The sequence below is a fragment of the Coregonus clupeaformis genome, chromosome 35, assembly GCF_020615455.1.
Source record: "Coregonus clupeaformis isolate EN_2021a chromosome 35, ASM2061545v1, whole genome shotgun sequence".
Lineage (NCBI taxonomy): Eukaryota > Metazoa > Chordata > Actinopteri > Salmoniformes > Salmonidae > Coregonus > Coregonus clupeaformis.
The window spans coordinates 19,786,078-19,806,432 of record NC_059226.1 but is presented as its reverse complement, the minus strand read 5'-3'; the positions used below and the strand labels follow the sequence as shown (position 1 = coordinate 19,806,432).

At 46.9% G+C, this 20,355-nt stretch overlaps 1 protein-coding gene across 1 annotated transcript in view; it reads left to right on the top strand.

Annotated features, from left to right (window-relative positions):
* The first annotated feature begins 4,992 nt into the window (after positions 1 to 4,992).
* Positions 4,993 to 20,355, top strand: part of LOC121550580 (SRC kinase signaling inhibitor 1-like) — a 64,490-nt gene continuing 49,127 nt past the window's right edge. The window contains exons 1-3 of the mRNA XM_041862906.2: positions 4,993 to 5,018; positions 5,918 to 6,261; positions 18,720 to 18,755. Coding sequence (XP_041718840.2) covers positions 5,944 to 6,261; positions 18,720 to 18,755 — 354 coding nt within the window. The 5' untranslated portion in view covers positions 4,993 to 5,018; positions 5,918 to 5,943. The remainder of the gene's footprint in view (positions 5,019 to 5,917; positions 6,262 to 18,719; positions 18,756 to 20,355) is intronic.

Genomic DNA, 20,355 nt, shown 5'->3' with positions numbered 1-20,355 from the left:
TCTCTCTCGCTCTCTCTCAGTGGCCATACCATGTGGTCATTATGAGCTCCCCGGATGCTCCATCCCTGGTGCGGTGGTGCCTGGCTGTTCAGAGAGAAGGCTGGGGAGAGAGGCAGCTGTGGTGTAAGAGGAGGCCTGGTGGTGGTGCAGTGGTTGAATGGATCCCTCTGTATGAGTAACACATCCCAGGGCTCTCTGAGCAACACTGAGGCTCTGCCAGATTCCGTATCACTGCATACAGCTCCAGAAAAAAGACCTGCTGCCTGTCAGAAAAGATAGTTCATCCAATACATACAAAAATTATGTTTGAGTATTGCTCTGTGTGATCTTCAATTCCTTTCTTTTTGGGGGTGAAGGGAGGGTTCAACGTTATATCTGAGCCTCAGGCGTCTCTACTTGCCTACCGCAGCTGAATCTTTTTTTGTTTTGCCAGTTGAATGCTCTTGAACGTACCCTCTCTATTCTGAGGAGAAGCAGGTACCTCATTGGTTGAGTTCAGAGGTCAGTTCCTATGGTATCTATGCGACCAATCCACCATCACTCTCTCTCTAGGAGCGTTACTTTACTTGGCATTATGTGACTTTGCAGTAGACTCACTCAATACAGTATGTCTGACAAGCCATGCTCAAGATCAAGTATTATTCTGCAGCCGTCCTCTCCATGATGGCTCTTTTATATAGCTTTAAATGGTGCTGCCGTGCGTGGGTTTTACACCGATTGTTTTGCTTGTCATGGTCATTGTTTGCCAGCTTATGTGGAAATCTATTGGCTGTGACAAATAAAGACGAATAACCTGTCTTCCTGTTTCCATTATTATCCTCCTCCTGCCCACAGAACTCCTAACAGGGCTGTATTCAAGATGTGCACTGACTGTGTGAACAGGTTACCAAGCACATAGCAATGGAGCTGAATGACTAGTTTGCAGATCTCTAGTAGATAGCCATGTAATTGAATGATTTGTTTGCAGATCTCTAGTAGATAGCCATGTAACTGAATGACTAGTTTGCAGATCTCTAGTAGATAGCCATGTAACTGAATTATTTGTTTGCAGATCTCTAGTAGATAGCCATGTAACTGAATGACTAGTTTGCAGATCTCTAGTAGATAGCCATGTAACTGAATGATTTGTTTGCAGATCTCTAGTAGATAGCCATGTAACTGAATTATTTGTTTGCAGATCTCTAGTAGATAGCCATGTAACTGAATGACTAGTTTGCAGATCTCTAGTAGATAGCCATGTAACTGAATGATTTGTTTGCAGATCTCTAGCAGATAGCCATGTAACTGAATTATTTGTTTGCAGATCTCTAGTAGATAGCCATGTAACTGAATGATTTGTTTGCAGATCTCTAGCAGATAGCCATGTAACTGAATTATTTGTTTGCAGATCTCTAGTAGATAGCCATGTAACTGAATTATTTGTTTGCAGATCTCTAGTAGATAGCCATGTAACTGAATTATTTGTTTGCAGATCTCTAGTAGATAGCCATGTAACTGAATGATTTGTTTGCAGATCTCTACTAGATAGCCCTGTAACTGAATGAATAGTTTGCAGATCTCTAGTAGATAGCCATGCAACTGAATGACTAGTTTGCAAATCTCTAGTAGATAGCCATGTAACTGAATGATTTGTTTGCAGATCTCTAGTAGATAGCCATGTAACTGAATGATTTGTTTGCATATCTCTAGTAGATAGCCATGCAACTGAATGACTAGTTTGCAAATCTCTAGTAGATAGCCATGTAACTGAATGATTTGTTTGCAGATCTCTAGTAGATAGCCATGTAACTGAATGATTTGTTTGCAGATCTCTACTAGATAGCCCTGTAACTGAATGAATAGTTTGCAGATCTCTAGTAGATAGCCATGCAACTGAATGACTAGTTTGCAAATCTCTAGTAGATAGCCATGTAACTGAATTATTTGTTTGCAGATCTCTAGTAGATAGCCATGTAACTGAATGACTAGTTTGCAAATCTCTAGTAGATAGCCATGTAACTGAATGATTTGTTTGCAGATCTCTAGTAGATAGCCATGTAACTGAATGATTTGTTTGCATATCTCTAGTAGATAGCCATGTAACTGAATGACTAGTTTGCAGATCTCTAGTAGATAGCCATGTAACTGAATGATTTGTTTGCAGATCTCTAGTAGATAGCCATGTAACTGAATTATTTGTTTGCAGATCTCTAGTAGATAGCCCTGTAACTGAATGATTTGTTTGCAGATCTCTAGTAGATAGCCCTGTAACTGAATGAATAGTTTGCAGATCTCTAGTAGATAGCCATGCAACTGAATGACTAGTTTGCACATCTCTAGTAGATAGCCATGTAACTGAATGATTTGTTTGCAGATCTCTAGTAGATAGCCATGTAACTGAATGATTTGTTTGCAGATCTCTAGTAGATAGCCATGTAACTGAATGACTAGTTTGCAGATCTCTAGTAGATAGCCATGTAACTGAATGATTTGTTTGCAGATCTCTAGTAGATAGCCATGTAACTGAATGATTTGTTTGCAGATCTCTAGTAGATAGCCATGTAACTGAATGACTAGTTTGCAGATCTCTAGTAGATAGCCATGTAACTGAATGATTTGTTTGCAGATCTCTAGTAGATAGCCATGTAACTGAATTATTTGTTTGCAGATCTCTAGTAGATAGCCCTGTAACTGAATCATTTGTTTGCAGATCTCTAGTAGATAGCCCTGTAACTGAATGAATAGTTTGCAGATCTCTAGTAGATAGCCATGTAACTGAATGATTTGTTTGCAGATCTCTAGTAAATAGCCCTGTAACTGAATTATTTGTTTGCAGATCTCTAGTAGATAGCCATGTAACTGAATGATTTGTTTGCAGATCTCTAGTAGATAGCCATGTAACTGAATGACTAGTTTGCAGATCTCTAGTAGATAGCCATGTAACTGAATGATTTGTTTGCAGATCTCTAGTAGATAGCCATGTAACTGAATGATTTGTTTGCAGATCTCTAGTAGATAGCCATGTAACTGAATGATTTGTTTGCAGATCTCTAGTAGATAGCCATGTAACTGAATTATTTGTTTGCAGATCTCTAGTAGATAGCCATGTAACTGAATGATTTGTTTGCAGATCTCTAGTAGATAGCCATGTAACTGAATGACTAATTTGGCTGCTGAGGGGAGGACGGCTCATAATAATGTCTGGAATGGAGTGAATGGAATGGCATCAACACCTGGAAACCATGTGCTTGATGTATTTGATACCGTTCCACTTATTCCGCTCCAGCCATTACCACGAGCCCATCCTCCCCAAATAAGGTGCCACCAACCTCCTGTGATAGTTATGTAACGGAATGACTAGTTAGTAGATCTCTAGTATGGTTTGTATTGAATTGCTTGCAGACCTTCAACTGGATTAGAAACCAAGCCTTTTCATCCATTACAAAAACTATAACAACAAGACGTCATTTTTTACATTTATACATTTTCATAAATTACAGAGATGTGTTGTATCTCTACCAAATAATAGATTTCTAACCTCTAGTGGATGTGTGATGAGTGAGTGACTGAGTGAGTGAGTGAGTGATGGTGATTATATTGATTGACTACTGTATATTCAGCTCCTTTGGTTGTTCAGGGCCCTGGCTAATCAGCCTGTTAATGTGGCTGACTGTGGCTGATGCTCAGGCACATCATTATGTTGCTCTATGGGGCCCCGCCTGACCAGCCATTATAATGCATATATAATGTCAGGGCCAGGCCACAATAAGCCTCCATCTAATGAAGTGTACACCACAGATCTGGGGGGCCAAATGGACACATCCAGCAGCATGTACTGTAGTAACTATCTCCACCAGAGCGCTCAATGCTAATGCTATTACCCAAGAGGTCAGTCCATTTAGCCTCACCCCCGCCCAGCCCCAGTCTATCAGCACTCCCTAACACAGTGTTATGGAAGGGTACGAGTATTTAGAGATCATTATAATCAGTTGTGCTGTGGTACGGTGGTACCCAGAGCTTTGAAATGATTGGGTGAAGAGAGAGGGGTGTGGTTATGGTTGAGAAAAGGTTGATTACAGGAGAGGAGAGGTTGTACAGTATGTCTACTTGTTGACATGTGATCAACTAGTCCTATTAACACCTGAACAGCCCATATGGCCTGGCCTCCCTTTCTTTCTTTCTTTCTTTCTTTCTTTCTTTCTTTCTTTCTTTCTTTCTTTCTTTCTTTCTTTCTTTCTTTCTTTCTTTCTTTCTTTCTTTCTTTCTTTCTTTCTTTCTTTCTTTCTTTCTTTCTTTCTTTCTCCCTCCACCCCCCTCCCTCCCTCTTGTCTCTTCTCTCCTGGTGGGTGTCTATCCATGATAGACTGTGCTGTGTGGCCTCTGGTCTTCAGGTGGCCCTACCTGTCGTGTCCAGCCTTGGCGCCCCCCCCACCCACTCTCTATCTTTCTCTCTCTCTCTCTCTCTCTCTCTCTCTCTCCCTCCCTCCCTACTTCCCTCCCTCCCTCCCTCACTCACTGGTGAGGCTTTAATGTGCAGATGCTCCACTTCATTCAGCCCTATTAAGCATCACTACTTTTCACTGTTTTCTTATTTTCTTCTGTGCCTTTAGTTTGGTTTAATCAATGTTTTTTTCCCTACCTACTTTTGAATTCATTTTTTTTTTTACCTGCTTTGAATTGAATTATTCTAATTAGATCCTGCCAACTGTTGTATTTAAAAGTGTTTGGGGTATCTGAACCGTCTGTGTAATGATGTATTATGTATTTTGCCATCTATTAGCCTACTACTAGTGGAATATAAACATTAATATCAAACCATGAGTATTTATAACAGCCTTTATAAATACATACAGATGCATAATCCATTAATAATACATTACACAGGTGGTACATACAGAGAGGTACTGTGTCATACCTGTGCTATGTGTTTGAGTGTGTGAGCGCACTAACAGGTGTGTGTGTGTGTGTTTGCACACACAGATTAACCGTGGGCATGTTTCTTTTTTTAGCTAATGCTGGGGCCTGTTATCCAAAACAAGGTAACTGAGTGGGCGAATGGCACCCCTGTTGTTCTCATGCTTTAAGCTCATTGATCTCCACTGTCACCCATTTCGTGTGTCACCGACTCAGCGTCCCCTCCCCCCCACCCTGTGTTGTCTGTGTTGATTAGAGAGGTGATAAAGGGCCACCCTGGCTGTCGGGAGACATGCTTCCTCAGAGCCCAGCTCTCTCAATAACCTCTGTCTGCTATCTCCTCTGGAAGGATGGGAGGGAGGCCTGGATATTTAGGGAGGAGGAGGGGAGGAAGAGGAGGGAGTGAGGAGTATGTTTAGATAAATGGAGAAAGATTAGTTAGGAAGTGGGGGACTTGGAGGGCCGGGGGGCGGCAGGGTTGAGGTCGGGGGAGTTTCTTCCTTTTGCAGCTGCTTCCCCGATTTTGTGGAGGTAATTCTTTCTCTCTGTGTCTTCAGAAGGCAATAAAAGGCACTTCAGATGACAAATAGCAGCAGAGAAATGGAATATCTACAGAGAAAATTCTGCTACATTATTTTCTTTGATCTATTGCAGGAGCATTTTTTAACGTCTCTAAAGTTGAGATCAATAATCCTGCAGGGAGCTGCTTTTCTCTCTTCTGTTCTGTTCGGTTTTGTTCCGTCTTGGTTGCAATGAGTCTAACATCCCATCCCACTCTCTCTCTCTCTTTCTCTCCCGTTCCCTCTCTCTGTCTCGCTCTCTCTCCTTTATCGCTTTCCTCTCCTCCTCTGTGTTCATCTGTCTGTGTGTGTGCCTGCCTCTGCCTGTGTGTCTGGATGTTTGTGTGCATTCATCTACACATCTGTGTCTGCATGCCTGTCCTGTGTGTGGTGATCCACTTTCCACCTTACCTGCTACCCCCTCCCTCCTTCCCTCCCTCTATCCCTCCTTCCGTCCATCTCAGATCCCTCAGAGCGTGGTGGCGGTCACATGATCTCGACGGATGACCTGGAGTACCCGCGGGAGTACCGGACGCTGGGGAACGGGACGCGGCGTTTCTCCAACGTGGGTCTGGTGCACACCTCGGAGCACCGCCACACGGTCATCGCCGCCCAGAGCCTGGAGGCCCTTACCAACCTGCACAAGGTGGACATGGAGCGCAAGAGGGACGCCTTCATGGACCACCTGAAGAACAAGTACCCGCCCCAGTTGCAGCACCCCGGGCACCAGCACCACAACCCCCCCTCGCCCTCACCCTCCCACGGCAGCATGAGGCAGCCTGACAGAGAGCGAGCAGCGCGCGAACAGGTAAACACTACCTATGGGTACTTACATGAATATGGTGTATTGGCGTACACACACACACACATACAACCACCTCTATTTTCCACTGCACGGCTAGGGTGGAGCTGGTTACAGACTGGTAGTTTCAGATTGGTCTCTGGGTCTGTAGGTCTGTGGGTGATAACTGGAGCTGTTCTGTGTGAAAAATGATCAGTGTTCTCAGTCAGATGGTCTACAGAGTGAGAGAGAGAGAGAGAGAGAGAGAGAGAGAGAGAGAGAGAGAGAGAGAGAGAGAGAGAGAGAGAGAGAGAGAGAGAGAGAGAGAGAGAGAGAGAGAGAGAGAAAACAATGTACTGAGCAAATGTCAAATTGGCTTTTTACCAAATTACCGTACGACAGATCACGTATTCACCCTGCACACCCTAATTGACAAACAAACAAACCAAAACAAAGGCAAAGTCTTCTCATGCTTTCTTGATTTCAAAAAAGCTTTTGACTCAATTTGGCATGAGGGTCTGCTATACAAATTGATGGAAAGTGGGGTTGGGGGAAAAACATACGACATTATAAAATCCATGTACACAAACAACAAGTGTGCGGTTAAAATTGGCAAAAAACACACACATTTCTTTCCACAGGGCCGTGGGGTGAGACAGGGATGCAGTTTAAGCCCCACAATCTTCAACATATATATCAACGAATTGGCGAGGGCACTAGAACAGTCTGCAGCACCCGGCCTCACCCTACTAGAATCTGAAGTCAAATGTCTTCTGTTTGCTGATGATCTGGTGCTTCTGTCACCAACCAAGGAGGGCCTACAGCAGCACCTAGATCTTCTGCACAGATTCTGTCAGACCTGGGCCCTGACAGTAAATCTCAGTAAGACAAAAATAATGGTGTTCCAAAAAAGGTCCAGTTGCCAGGACCACAAATACAAATTCCATCTAGACACCGTTGCTCTAGAGCACACAAAAAACTATACATACCTCGGCCTAAACATCAGCACCACAGGTAACTTCCACAAAGCTGTGAACGATCTGAGAGACAAGGCAAGAAGGGCCTTCTATGCCATCAAAAGGAACATAACATTTGACATACCAATTAGGATCTGGCTAAAAATACTTGAATCAGTTATAGAACCCATTGCCCTTTATGGTTGTGAGGTCTGGGGTCCGCTCACCAACCAAGAATTCACAAAATGGGACAAACACCAAATTGAGACTCTGCATGCAGAATTCTGCAAAAACATCCTCCGTGGTACAACGTAAAACACCAAATAATGCATGCAGAGCAGAATTAGGCCAATATCCGCTAATTATCAAAATCCAGAAAAGAGCCGTTAAATTCTATAACCACTTAAAAGGAAGCGATTCCCAAACCTTCCATAACAAAGCCATCACCTACAGAGAGATGAACTTGGAGAAGAGTCCCCTAAGTAAGCTTGTCCTGGGGCTCTGTTCACAAACACAAACAGACCCCACACAGCCCCAGGACAACAACAACGACAACACAACTAGACCCAACCAAATCATGAGAAAACAAAAAGAGAATTACTTGACACATTGGAAAGAACAAACAAAAAAACAGAGCAAACTAGAATGCTATTTGGCCCTAAACAGAGAGTACACAGTGGCAGAATACCTGACCACTGTGACTGACCCAAACTTAAGGAAAGCTTTGACTATGTACAGACTCAGTGAGCATAGCCTTGCTATTGAGAAAGGCCGCCGTAGGCAGACCTGGCTCTCAAGAGAAGACAGGCTATGTGCACACTGCCCACAAAATGAGGTGGAAACTGAGCTGCACTTCCTAACCTCCTGCCAAATGTATGACCATATTAGAGACACATATTTCCCTCAGATTACAGCGATCCACAAAGAATTTGAAAACAAACCCAATTTTGATAAACTCCCTTATCTACTGGGTGAAAAACCACAGTGTGCCATCACAGCTGCAAGATTTGTGACCTGTTGCCACAAGAAAAGGGCAACCAGTGAAGAACAAACACCATTGTAAATACAACCCATATTTATGTTTATTTATTTTCCCATTTGTACTTTAACTATTTGCACATTGTTACAACACTGTATATATACATACTATGACATTTGAAATGTCTTTATTCTTTTGAAACTTCTGAGTGTAATGTTTACTGTTAATATTTATTGTTTATTTCACTTTTGTTTACTATCTACTTCACTTGCTTTGGCAATGTTAACACACGTTTCCCATGCCAATAAAGCCCTTAATGTAACGATCCCGCCAGTCTGAGTCGGGTCCTGTCGGTGGACTAGTTTTTCTGCTCGTGATCTCCAGTTTCCCGAGGGTTCTGGAACGCTCCGGGGAGCTCTCTTGATTTCCGCACCTGCATCCCATCAGCAATCTGCACACCTGGTCCTGATCATCACCCTTCTTAGGCTCTGGCCTAACATCCATTCCCTGCCGGATCGTTAGCCATGAACATCACTCGTCCGGAACCTTCATCCAACCTCTGCCTGGTGGTCGGCGGCTGCCGAGCCACGATTGGATCAACCACTGCACCCCCAACAACTAATCAACGCCGCCCGCTCTGTTCCCTGGATTATTCAGCATCACTCTTGAATTTGTAAATAAACACTCACCTTCGTTTCAACTTACCTTGTCCTGGTCTGCTTCTGGGTTCTGGCTTTGTAACTCGTGACAGAACGATCCGGCCAGTAATGAACCCAGCGGACCTGGACTCTGTTCGCCATGCCATTTCCCATCAGGAGAAGATGTTGGGACAACATAGCACGGCACTACAGGAGATAAGCGTTGTCAGTTCGAACCTTTCTACCGGTCTGACGGAGGTCCAGAACCAGCGCAAGTTTCCGGTGGAGGATCCACTACCGGTTTCACCCATCTCGCCTGCCGCGTCTGGAGCTGTGTCCTTCCGTGAGCCCAAGGTTCCGACGCCGGATAAATATGAGGGGGAGCTGGGAAGATGCCGTTTCTTTCCTTATGCAGTGTGGGTTAGTGTTCGATCTACAGCCCTACTCTTATGCCACAGACAAGGCTAGGATAGCCTTTGTGATTGAGTTGCTGCGTGGTCGAGCGCTGGAGTGAGCTTCAGCCGTTTTGGGAACGACAAGACCCCTGCATGGCTTCATACCAGGGGTTCACGGCCGAGATGAGGAAGCTCTTCGACCATTCCGTCCGAGGAAGGGACGCAGCTAGGCGCCTGTTTTCGCTTCACCAAGGAACTCGCAGCGTGGCCGACTTCGTGATCGAGTTCAAGACGTTGGCTGTGGAGAGTGGGTGGAATGAGGAGTCTCTGCAAGCGGCCTTTTACCAGGGTCTGTCGGAGCAGCTCAAGGATGAGTTGATCTCCTATCCGGAGCCTAGTGACCTGGACAGCTTGGTAGCCTTGTCTATTCGGGTGGATAATCGAGTCCGAGAGCCGAAGGAGGGAGAAGCAATGGGGTCCTTCCAATCGATCAGCTTCTCAGTTCCCAGTCGGGTCGGGTGGTGGACCAGAACACGTCGATCATTCTCCACCACAAAGGATTAGTGGAGAGGTCCTCTCTCCCGATTCTGAACCCATGCAAGTGGGGCGGCACGGGTTAACCAAGGAGGAGCGTCAACATAGACGTAAGACCAACTGCTGCCTCTACTGTGGTAGCTCGGGACATTACATCTCCACTTGTTCCCGGCGGTCGTCAAACTGCCCGGCTCGCTAAAGTTGGGAGGACTTTTAGCGAGCCAGTTTCAACCTCTCAGTACCTCTGTCAGACCCCGTTTCCCGGCTACCCTTGTGAACAGGAATCAGAGCTTAGCGATTAACGCTTTATCGATTCAGGTGCCGATGGAAGCTTTCTTGATGCCGAGTTGGTGGAACAGCTGGGGCTTTCCAAGGAGCAATTGCCGGGAAGCCATTGAAGCGACCACTCTGAACGGCAGTAGTCTGGCACGTATCACGATGAGGACTGAACCGGTTAAGATGCTGTTGTCGGGGAATCATTCGGAGATGATTTCATTCTTCATTCTGCCGTCTTCCCATGTTCCTCTGGTCCTTGGATACCCCTGGCTGAAGGAACACAATCCCACGTTCGATTGGGTGACGGGCAAGGTAACGAGTTGGAGCCTTGATTGTCATGCTAACTGTCTCAAGACTGCCTGTCCCCATTCGGTTCCCAGTCAGGTGATTGAGGCTAAACCCCCCAGATTTGTCCCTGGTTCCCGAGACATATCACGATTTGGGGGAAGTGTTCAGTAAGCAGAAGGCTCTGTCACTCCCTCCCCACCCGACCATATGATTGTGCCATCAACCTGTTCCCTGGAGCTGTCTACCCCAAGGGAAGGTTATACAGTATCTCCCGCCCTGAACGTGAGGCTTTGGAGACCTACATCAAGGAGTCCTAGCTGCTGGTCTCGTTCGGTCCCTCGTCATCACCCCTGGGGGCAGGATTCTTCTTTGTGGGTAAGAAGGATGGCTCTCTTCGACCGTGTATTGATTATCGGGGGTTGAATGACATCACGGTCAAGAACAAGTATCCCCTGCCCTTGATGAGTTCTGCCTTCGACTCCTTACAGGGTGCTACGGTGTTCACCAAGCTAGACCTACGCAATGCGTATCACATGGTCCGGATCAGAGAGGGAGACGAGTGGTTGACGGGTTTCAATACACCGATGGGTCACTTCGAGTATCAGGTGATGCCGTTTGGACTGACCAATGCTCCAGCGGTATTCCAGAGTATGGTGAACGACGTCCTGAGAGATATGATCGGTCTCTTTGTGTTTGTTTACCTGGATGACATTCTGATCTTCTCGAAGGAACCTTCCGACCACGTCCAGCATGTCCGGCAGGTTCTGCAGCGATTGTTGGAGAATCGCCTGTTCGTGAAGGCCGAGAAGTGCGAGTTTCACGCCCACACGACATCCTTTCTCGGGTACATCATCTCCAGGGGAGAGATTAGGATGGACCAGGAGAAGGTTAGAGCGGTTCTGGAATGGGCCCAGCCCGGTACGAGATTGCAGCTCCAGAGATTTTTGGGGTTTGCGAATTTCTACCGCAGATTCATCCGGGATTACAGCCGTGTGGCCGCTCCGTTAACGGCCTTGACTTCCAGTATCAGGAGCTTCAAGTGGAATCCGGAGGCGGATCGAGCGTTTCTGGATTTGAAGAGGCGATTCACCAACGCACCGATTCTCTCTCAACCGGACACGGCCCGTCAGTTCGCCGTTGAAGTGGACCGCGTCTGATGTGGGAGTTGGCGCCATCCTGTCGCAGCGATGCTCCACGGACAGTAAACTCCATCCCTGCGCCTACTACTCGTCGCCTTTCGCCTGCGGAGAGGAATTACGATGTGGGTAACCGGGAGCTTCTCGCGGTGAAACTTGCCTTGGAGGAGTGGCGCCACTGGTTGGAGGCGGAGCAGCCGTTTATTGTCTGGACTGACCACAAGAATCTTGCTTACGTGCAATCGGCTAGACGTCTCAACTCCCGGTCAGGCCAGGTGGTCGTTGTTTTTCGGACGATTCAATTTTTCCCTGACGTTCCGACCTGGATCTAAGAACGGCAAGGCGGACGCCTTGTCTCGGATGTTCTCCAAGACGGAGAGAGTGGGTCCAAGACCGAGACAATTCTCCCCCGGAACTGCGTCGTGGGAGCTGTTAGGTGGAAGATTGAGGAGGAGGTGATGGCGGCTCTTCGGACGCAGCCCGGTCCCGTAACGGTCCACCCGGTCGGTTGTTTGTGCCTGAGTCGGTTCGTCCTGCGGTCCTCAAATGGTCCCACGCCAGCAAGATGGCTTGTCACCCTGGCGTGGCTCGGACGATGGCGTTTCTTCGCAGACGCTTTTTGGTGGCCTGCCATGGCCGAGGATACTCGGGGTTATGTTGCTGCCTGTCCAGTGTGTGCGCAGAATAAGAGTACCAATCGCCCAGCTCTGGACTACTTCACCCCCCTTCCTATTCCCCGCGACCATGGTCGCATCTGGCCCTGGACTTTGTCACTGGGTTGCCCGCTTCTGAGGGGAACACGGTCGTTCTGACTATCGTGGACAGATTCAGCAAGTTCGCCCACTTTGTGCCAATTGCCAAGCTTCCCTCTGCCTCGGAGACGTCCGAGATCCTGGTTAGGGAGGTTTTCAGGGTCCACGGGTTGCCCAGTGATATCGTTTCCGACCGTGGCCCTCAGTTTACCTCTGCTGTCTGGAAGTCCTTCTGTTTGGCCATTGGAGCTACAGTCAGTCTCACATCTGGATTTCACCCCCAATCTAATGGTCAGGCGGAGAGAGCCAACCAGAAGATGGAATCCACGCTACGCTGCCTGGCCTCTTCCAACCCCACCTCCTGGGTCTCTCAGTTGCCTTGGGTTGAGTATGCCCACAATACTCTCCCCTACATCTGCCACTGGGATGTCTCCCTTCCAGTGCCTGTATGGCTACCAACCTCCCTTGTTCCCTTCTCAGGAGAAGGAGCTCTCAGTGCCTTCTGTTCAGGCCCATATTCGTCGTTGCCACCGGACCTGGCATCGGGCCAGAAAGGCACTCCTTAGAGTTTCGGACCGGTATCAGCTCCAGGCGAATCGTCGCCGGATCCCCGCTCCCACCTACACCATCGGAGATAGGGTCTGGTTGGCCACACGGGATCTTCCTTTACGGACTGAGTCTAGGGAAGTTGTTACCGAAGTTCATTGGTCCGTTTGTGGTGGAGAAGGTGATCAATCCGGTGGCAGTTCGACTCAAACTCCCGAGGACGCTCAGAGTCCATCCCACCTTTCATGTCTCCTGCCTCAAGCCTGTTTTCCTCAGTCCTCTGTTGCCTCCTCCGCCTCCTCCTCCTCCTCCTCGGATGATCGGAGGTGGTCCTGCCTACACGGTGCGACGCATCATGGATTCCAGACGGCGGGGCCGGGGTTTCCCAGTATCTCGTGGACTGGGAGGGGTATGGTCCTGAAGAGAGGAGTTGGATTCCGCGGCGACAGATCCTAGATGCTGACCTCATCCGTGACTTCTACCGCCTCCATCCTGGCGCTCCGGGAGTCCGCCCGGTGGCGTTCGTCGGAGGGGGTACTGTAACGATCCCGGCAGTCTGAGTCGGGTCCTGTCGGTGGACTAGTTTTTCTGCTCGTGATCTCCAGTTTCCCGAGGGTTCTGGAACGCCTCCGGGGAGCTCTCTTGATTTCGCACCTGCATCCCATCAGCAATCTGCACACCTGGTCCTGATCATCACCCTTCTTAGGCTCTGGCCTAACATCCATTCCCCTGCCGGATCGTTAGCCATGAACATCACTCGTCCGGAACCTTCATCCAACCTCTGCCTGGTGGTCGGCGGCTGCCGAGCCATGATTGGATCAACCACTGCACCCCCAACAACTAATCAACGCCGCCCGCTCTGTTCCCTGGATTATTCAGCATCACTCTTGAATTTGTAAATAAACACTCACCTTCGTTTCAACTTACCTTGTCCTGGTCTGCTTCTGGGTTCTGGCTTTGTAACTCGTGACACTTAAATTGAAATTGAATTGAAATTGAAATTGAATTGAGTGAGGGATATATGTTTGATGGCCCAGCATCACCTTCTTAGCAGTGTTTATCAGGCTGTCACAGCCCAGTGTGTATGTTTGTCTGGGCTGACAGTTTAGTCACCCAGCCTGTAGACGTTCCCATAGAGGGGCAGGGCGGCCCCACTGGAGCGTAAAGCAAACATACACACAATACACTCTCGCCTACGCAGCAACATGGGAACTCTCTCTCTCTCTTTTTCTTTCTTTCTTTCTTTCTTTCTTTCTTTCTTTCTTTCTTTCTTTCTTTCTTTCTTTCTTTCTTTCTTTCTTTCTTTCTTTCTTTCTTTCTTTCTTTCTTTCTTTCTTTCTTTCTTTCTTTCTTTCTTTCTTTCTTTCTTCTTTCTCTCTCTCTTTCTTTCTCTCTCTCTCTCTCGCTCTCTCTCTCTCTCTCTCTCTCTCTCTCTCTCTCTCTCTCTCTCTCTCTCTCTCTCAACCTTTCCCTCTGGTTTTCATTCCATCAGGTAACATAATACAGTATTTTCAAATTTAGCTATTTCACTCTCCTTTTTCTGCTAATCACCTATTCCATATTCTCTCTCTCTCTCTCTCTCTCTCTCTCTCTCTCTCTCTCTCTCTCTCTCTCTCTCTCTCTCTCTCTCTCTCTCTCTCTCTCTCTCTCTCTCTCTCTCTCTCTTTCTCTCTCTCTCTCTCTCTCTCTCTCTCTCTCTCTCTCTCTCTCTCTCTCTCTCTCTCTCTCTCTCTCTCTCTCTCTCTCTCTCTCTCTCTCTCTCTCTCTGTGTAAAGAGGCAAAGCCAAAGTAATCACATGAAAGAAAAGAGCAATGGGAGAATGGGAGAGAGAGAGAGAGAGAAGGGGAGGGTGGGTGAGAGACAGGTGGAGTCCATGGTTGCCACGGCAACCTCTCCCTAATATGGAAAGCGGTGATATCACATTGCAAAGGTCAGGCTGGAGAGAGGGAGGGAGGGAGAGAGAGAGAGCGAGAGGGAGAGAGAGAGAGAGAGAGAGAGAGAGAGAGAGAGAGAGAGAGAGAGAGAGAGAGAGAGAGAGAGAGAGAGAGAGAGAGAGAGAGAGAGAGAGAGAGAGAGAGATGCCAGACAGAGAGTGAGAGGCAGAGAAACGGCTACAAATCCTAAATTGCCGGGATATCATCATCGGGGCATGAAGGAGAGAGCAGCAAAGCCTGGAATTCCTTGTCATCTGCTGGCTGTGCATGCAATCGTCTGGGTGGAACATGGACAGGGGGAGGAGGGGGACAGAGAGAGAGAAAAAGAGGGGAGGAAAAGGGGGATAAGCAGAGGAACCAGTCAACCAGCCTGCTAGTCAATTAGCCAGCGCCAGCGGGAGGGAGACAGCCACACATCTGCGAAGGAGTTAATCGCCTGGTGTTGTAATGAATTAAATAAAAGAGTTTCCGCCGCATGTTCCGGAGAGAGGGAGGGAAGTGGAGAAAGAGAGAGCCAGAGGGAGGGAGAGACTGACAAAGCGGTATGATGATCCTCTGCACCTGACGGAGGGAAGGGACAGCCTGGTGAGACTGGAGAGGAGAGAGGAGAGGAGGACAGGTGTGCTGCAGGTGAGAGCTGGGGGAGGATGGGGGGTGTTTAGTGAGGGAGGAGTGTGTGTAGGTCTGGAGGGGGTCTCGTATGTCAAGGCAGGACTGGTCTATGTTTGTTGTGGTTGTTGTGGTGACAGGCTTCATGCGTTTGGCAGGTGTAAGGCGGCATTCTTGTAGAGTGTGTATATGTGTGTGTACAGGTGTATGGAGAGAGATGGAGGTAGACTGACTGGGAGAAAGATTGAGGAATAGAGCGAGAGAGACTGAGTGAGAGAATGACGGAATGAGGAGGGGGGGGGGAGAGGAAAGGAGAGAGCGCAGCCTGCTTTGCATGCAGGTCAGGCAGAACGGAGCTCCAGTCTGTGAGGCTCTGTCCTTCTGTCAGAGAACCCTGCCTGCCTATGGCCCTCTCCCACACAGAGGTGCAGTGTGTGTGTGTGTGTTTACACAGGACAGTGAGGCTGGAGGGGTTGTGGTGTATGTGTGTTTTCGTGTTTGTGTATGTACACCATGGCAGGGGAGAGATAGATGGGAGAGGGAGGAGGAGGGGGAGGGTTAACAGCATACATTTAATCCCTGATCCCCACCTCTAATCCTGCATGGAGGTGCAGGCAGGTCTGCAACCTGAAACACATGGGTAGTACATATGTAATTCAGCAGGGGTATGTGTTAACTGGGGGGATAAAGATGTTTCAGCTTAGTACTAGGGCTGCTGGTGGAGTCATACTGTATGTATTAGCTAGTATGGATGACTGGTGTGTGGTGACTATGACACATCTGGGGCTGAGGAGGTGGCTGCAAAGTGTTGACTTGTCTAGGTATGCTGAGAGGGGTTTGGCACAGAGTGGGAGTTTTGGGGGGTTCATTTATTTTCAATTAGTATGCTGTATATAAAGGTTATAATTGGTCAGAAACTATACTTCAAGGTAAACAAAACAGCTTTATAGTACTGAAAGCATAGTGTTGATGTTACCTTAGAATCCACTGACCTGTGCTATCTATCACACGGCAGCAGTATTTGCGACTCAAAGTCCAATCTGTAGGATGGCCAATCAAGGTGCAGTTCAAACAACAACAGGAGCTGAAGTGGTGGAGAAAGAGAGGCTGTTTACTCTGACCTTAGATCTGTAAACAAGACTCATTACATGAGAGCCCACAGAACAGGCACATGCACAATAAACATTCTCACATTTCTAGTCTGTGAGGAAAACAACATTATTCAAGAGTTATTCACTTGCAGAAATGCTGCCTCTGAGCATCTGTCTGTCAGTTAGTTCCAGGGTTGTCAGGGGCAACCCCTGAGCCCAGGCAGTCTAGACTGAATGACTGACTGCCACATGAGCAGGTAGAATCTAACCCAGCCCATCCCACAGGCAGTAGAGCCTACCTCCTAGTCTAGTCATGACCTACTTTCCACATGGACACACACACACACACACATTTCCATCCTGCCGACACACAGGCACAAAGCTTTGGTTCACCTGACCTCCAACATAAAACCAATAGAATAGAATTTAAGTCACTTATAGAATAGAGAGAAATGAGAGCAGCCAAGCGAGCAGAGTTTAACTGAATGTGTTCTCTAGTAGACTCTGAGTTACATCAAGGTTATCCTATAGAGATAATTGTTTTGACATTAGTAACATCCAGCTCCCCAGTAAAGGAATTATTTTGTGTCAGTGAAAGCAAAACTAGGTCTTCCTGGATCTGATCGTTCTAGCCTGTTCTGACACTGCTAGACATTACAATGAACTCAATCCCAACCTTTTATTTTAACTCATGCCCCATCCATCCTGTAATGCAAAGAAAAGGTTAACTTATCAGGGAGGCTCATCCGCATATATAATCAGCAGCCACCTATGTGATTCAGAGAAACAGAAAGTTCCAGACTGTTGTTTATCCTGGTTCCAAGCATGTTTGTGCTGTATAGCTGATTCCTGTCACAAACAGGTCTGGTAACAGGCTAGTTGTTGTTGCCATGGCAAGGCATTTTGTCGCTGTCCTGTGGGCGTATATTGTCCCTCTGGGAGAACACAGAGATCCAGGGTCAGTTTGAAGCTGTGGGTGTAGTTGTTGCCATGGCAGGGAGTCTTAGCGGTGCTACCCGGTGCCCTGTGGTCATATATTGTCACTCTCTCCAGGTCATCACTTAGTCTCGACCGGATCATGAAAAATGCAGCTCCATTGATCAGCATGGGGTGTAGAGGTAGCTACTATTGTGTCAGTGTGCCTTCCTGCCCTGTACACCATGCTGCCTCCCTAGTCCATAGCCAAGCCCTGCAGGACTGTTTAACACTGTGTCAATGAGAGAGATAGAGGGAGGAACACCTTAGGCTTAGAGAGACTGGTATCATCTAGGTCAGGGGGGATTCCCATCAGCCATAACCAGCTCTCCAGCTAGCTAGCTGCCTTGGTTTTCATAGTTAAATGAATGTCGGTCATCTATTATAAATTACTACGCTGGGTGAGAGACAGACGGGGAGATGATAAAGTAACAATCAGTTGTAAATGAACTCTTTCTGATGTCCATAATAAAAATATGATGAGGTGATATCGAAAAGAAACACTGAGAAAGGGTTAGGTAGAGAATATCAGATGGCTAGAGAGAGAGAGGCAGGTGGAGAGAGGGAGCAGAAACGAAGAGAAAAGGAGAGAGAGAGGGGGCCTGTCTGCCGATGGATGATGGAGAAGTCTGGGAGACAGGCCAATATCTGAACGACTGACAGAGTGGCCTGTTTAATTCAATTTCACTTCTTTCATTTAATCCTGTCAAAAGCCACAGCCTGTAGCTAGTTCCTACTTGGTTTGAGTTGTAACATTACATTCACAAACAGATCCCCCCCTCACCCCCTCCTGCCCACATCCACAACACCTAATGCAAATCAATTACTAAGAACATTGTAACCTTCTTGTTGTATTAACGATTCCCTTAATGGGCTGTCAATATGTTCTGTGTTGGCTCTGATGGAGGATAATGACATGATGCTTGGGATAGTGTGTGTGTATGAGTGTGTGTGTGTGTCTGTGCTTTGTGTGTGTGTGTGTGGGAAGTGGGCAAGTAGGGTGTGTGCAGCATATTTTGGGCTGGGAATGGTCACACTTCTAAGAGCATTTGATGCTGGAGTGTCACTGTCAAGGGCTTTTGGGTTACGTATTTCAGCCACTCTCTCTATCTCTCCTCTTCTCTCCATCTCTTTCTCCATCTCTCTCTCTGTCTCTCTCTCTCCCTCACCCATCAAGCAATTTCTCCAAGAGTTACTTTTATTATTAGTTGTCAGATACTTGAGAGTAAATGTCTAACACCCCCCCTCTCTCTCTCTGTCTGTCTGTCTCTCTCTCTCTCTCTCTCTCTCTCTCTCTCTCTCTCTCTCTCTCTCTCTCTCTCTCTATCTCTTTCTCTTTTATTTTCTCTCTTTCTTTCTTTTTGTCTCTCCCCAGCAACAACCCAACTACTGGAGCTTTAAGGTCAGTGCTGTAAGTGACAGTGTCGCTGTGTCAGTTTGATTTCTCCATCCACTGTGGTGTGTTCTTGTTGTGTGTATTTGTGTGTGTGTGTGTGTGTGTGTGTACCACCCCAGGCTCCTGTGGCACATCTCTCTTTCTCTGCCTGGTTTCTGCAGCAGCCCTGTGCCCGTCGCACCGCTGGCACGCAGACTCTCAGTTGGCATCTCTTGAGTCTCAGGCGGCGGCAGCAGCTTAAAGCCTTCAAGCTCCATTTAATCTGCAGGAAATGATTCTCCCAGGATTAATGCCACCTCAGTCAGTCAGTCAGTCAGCTAATGGCTAACATCCATGTGACCTTGCTAGAGTATTACTCAGGCTAACTGAGACGTTAAGAAGACATTACAGTGCCTTATTGCATTGTGGAAATATTGCTTTGACATGTCTCAGATGTCCTTAGATTTTACTGACAGGCTTTGAGGTTAGATATGCAGTATTGAGGATAAATGTACAGTTATATGTCATGTATTGTTTCTGTTCTGTCTTGCCTGCGGATGCATCAGTGAGGGTATATCTGTTTTGCGTGTGACATTGAGGTAGTTGGAGTAGATGGAGTTTATGTGTATGTGTCATGCTGTGGATCTATGTGAGCTAACATGGTTTACAGGGTGTAAATGAGCTCCGTTGAGGGTTATATTTCATACATGTTGTCCAGTTGCTGCTGAGGCACAGCATGGATCTACACAGAGAGGCTTTCAGGAAGTATTGACATCTGTGTGGGAAGAGGCCTCGTCTGAGGTTTATGCTTCCCTGAAATATCATCTGGACAGGGTGGAAATGTCACCAGATATCGATATCCAGATTCCTGACCCATCTACCACACAGCTATGTAATTATTACACTGTCCAAAAAAGCTTTAAAAACCCTCTGACCTCGAGACATTTTTCTTTGCACTCCCAACAAACTCTAATCAGAGGCAGTCAGTCAGACAGGCTGTTTTCTTGGCTTGACTGCCCGCTGAAATTAGACAGTCATCAAATCGCTGTCACAATATTAGATTTTCTCTTCCTTTTTCTACTTCCATGACTCATGGAAATATTTGATCAAGTGCTTGTTGAATAATGCTTGCCCACTTCTCCAGTGCTCCTCCACATAAATTACATCACAGTGTCTAAATCTGAAGATTAATATCATTAAAAGCCTACTGAATGAGTCACATTCTCAACAAGCTGAATTAGACAGAATTAAGTGAAGGAGGAGAACAGGTGATAAGAAGAAGTGGTAGAATCCAGCCCTATAGAGTTTTCTTTGCTGTCTGTATCAGACCTGAGTTAAAATACTATTTCAGGTATTTCAATTACTTTTCAGTACATTTCAAAACAAGTATTCAGATAACCTTTATTTTTTTTTAAACAAGTAGTTGAATATTGGAATGTATTTTGAAATACACTTGGAAAGAATTTGAAAATGCTCAAATACACTGACTCAAATTGTGATAAGGAGTCAGGCGCAGGAGGTTAAATCACAGAATAACAGGCTTTAATCCGCAAAATACAGGTTTACACACAAATGCGTCAAACACACTCCAGGGCACAAAACAGGTGCACTGGAAAATACAAGGCACACGGGAAAA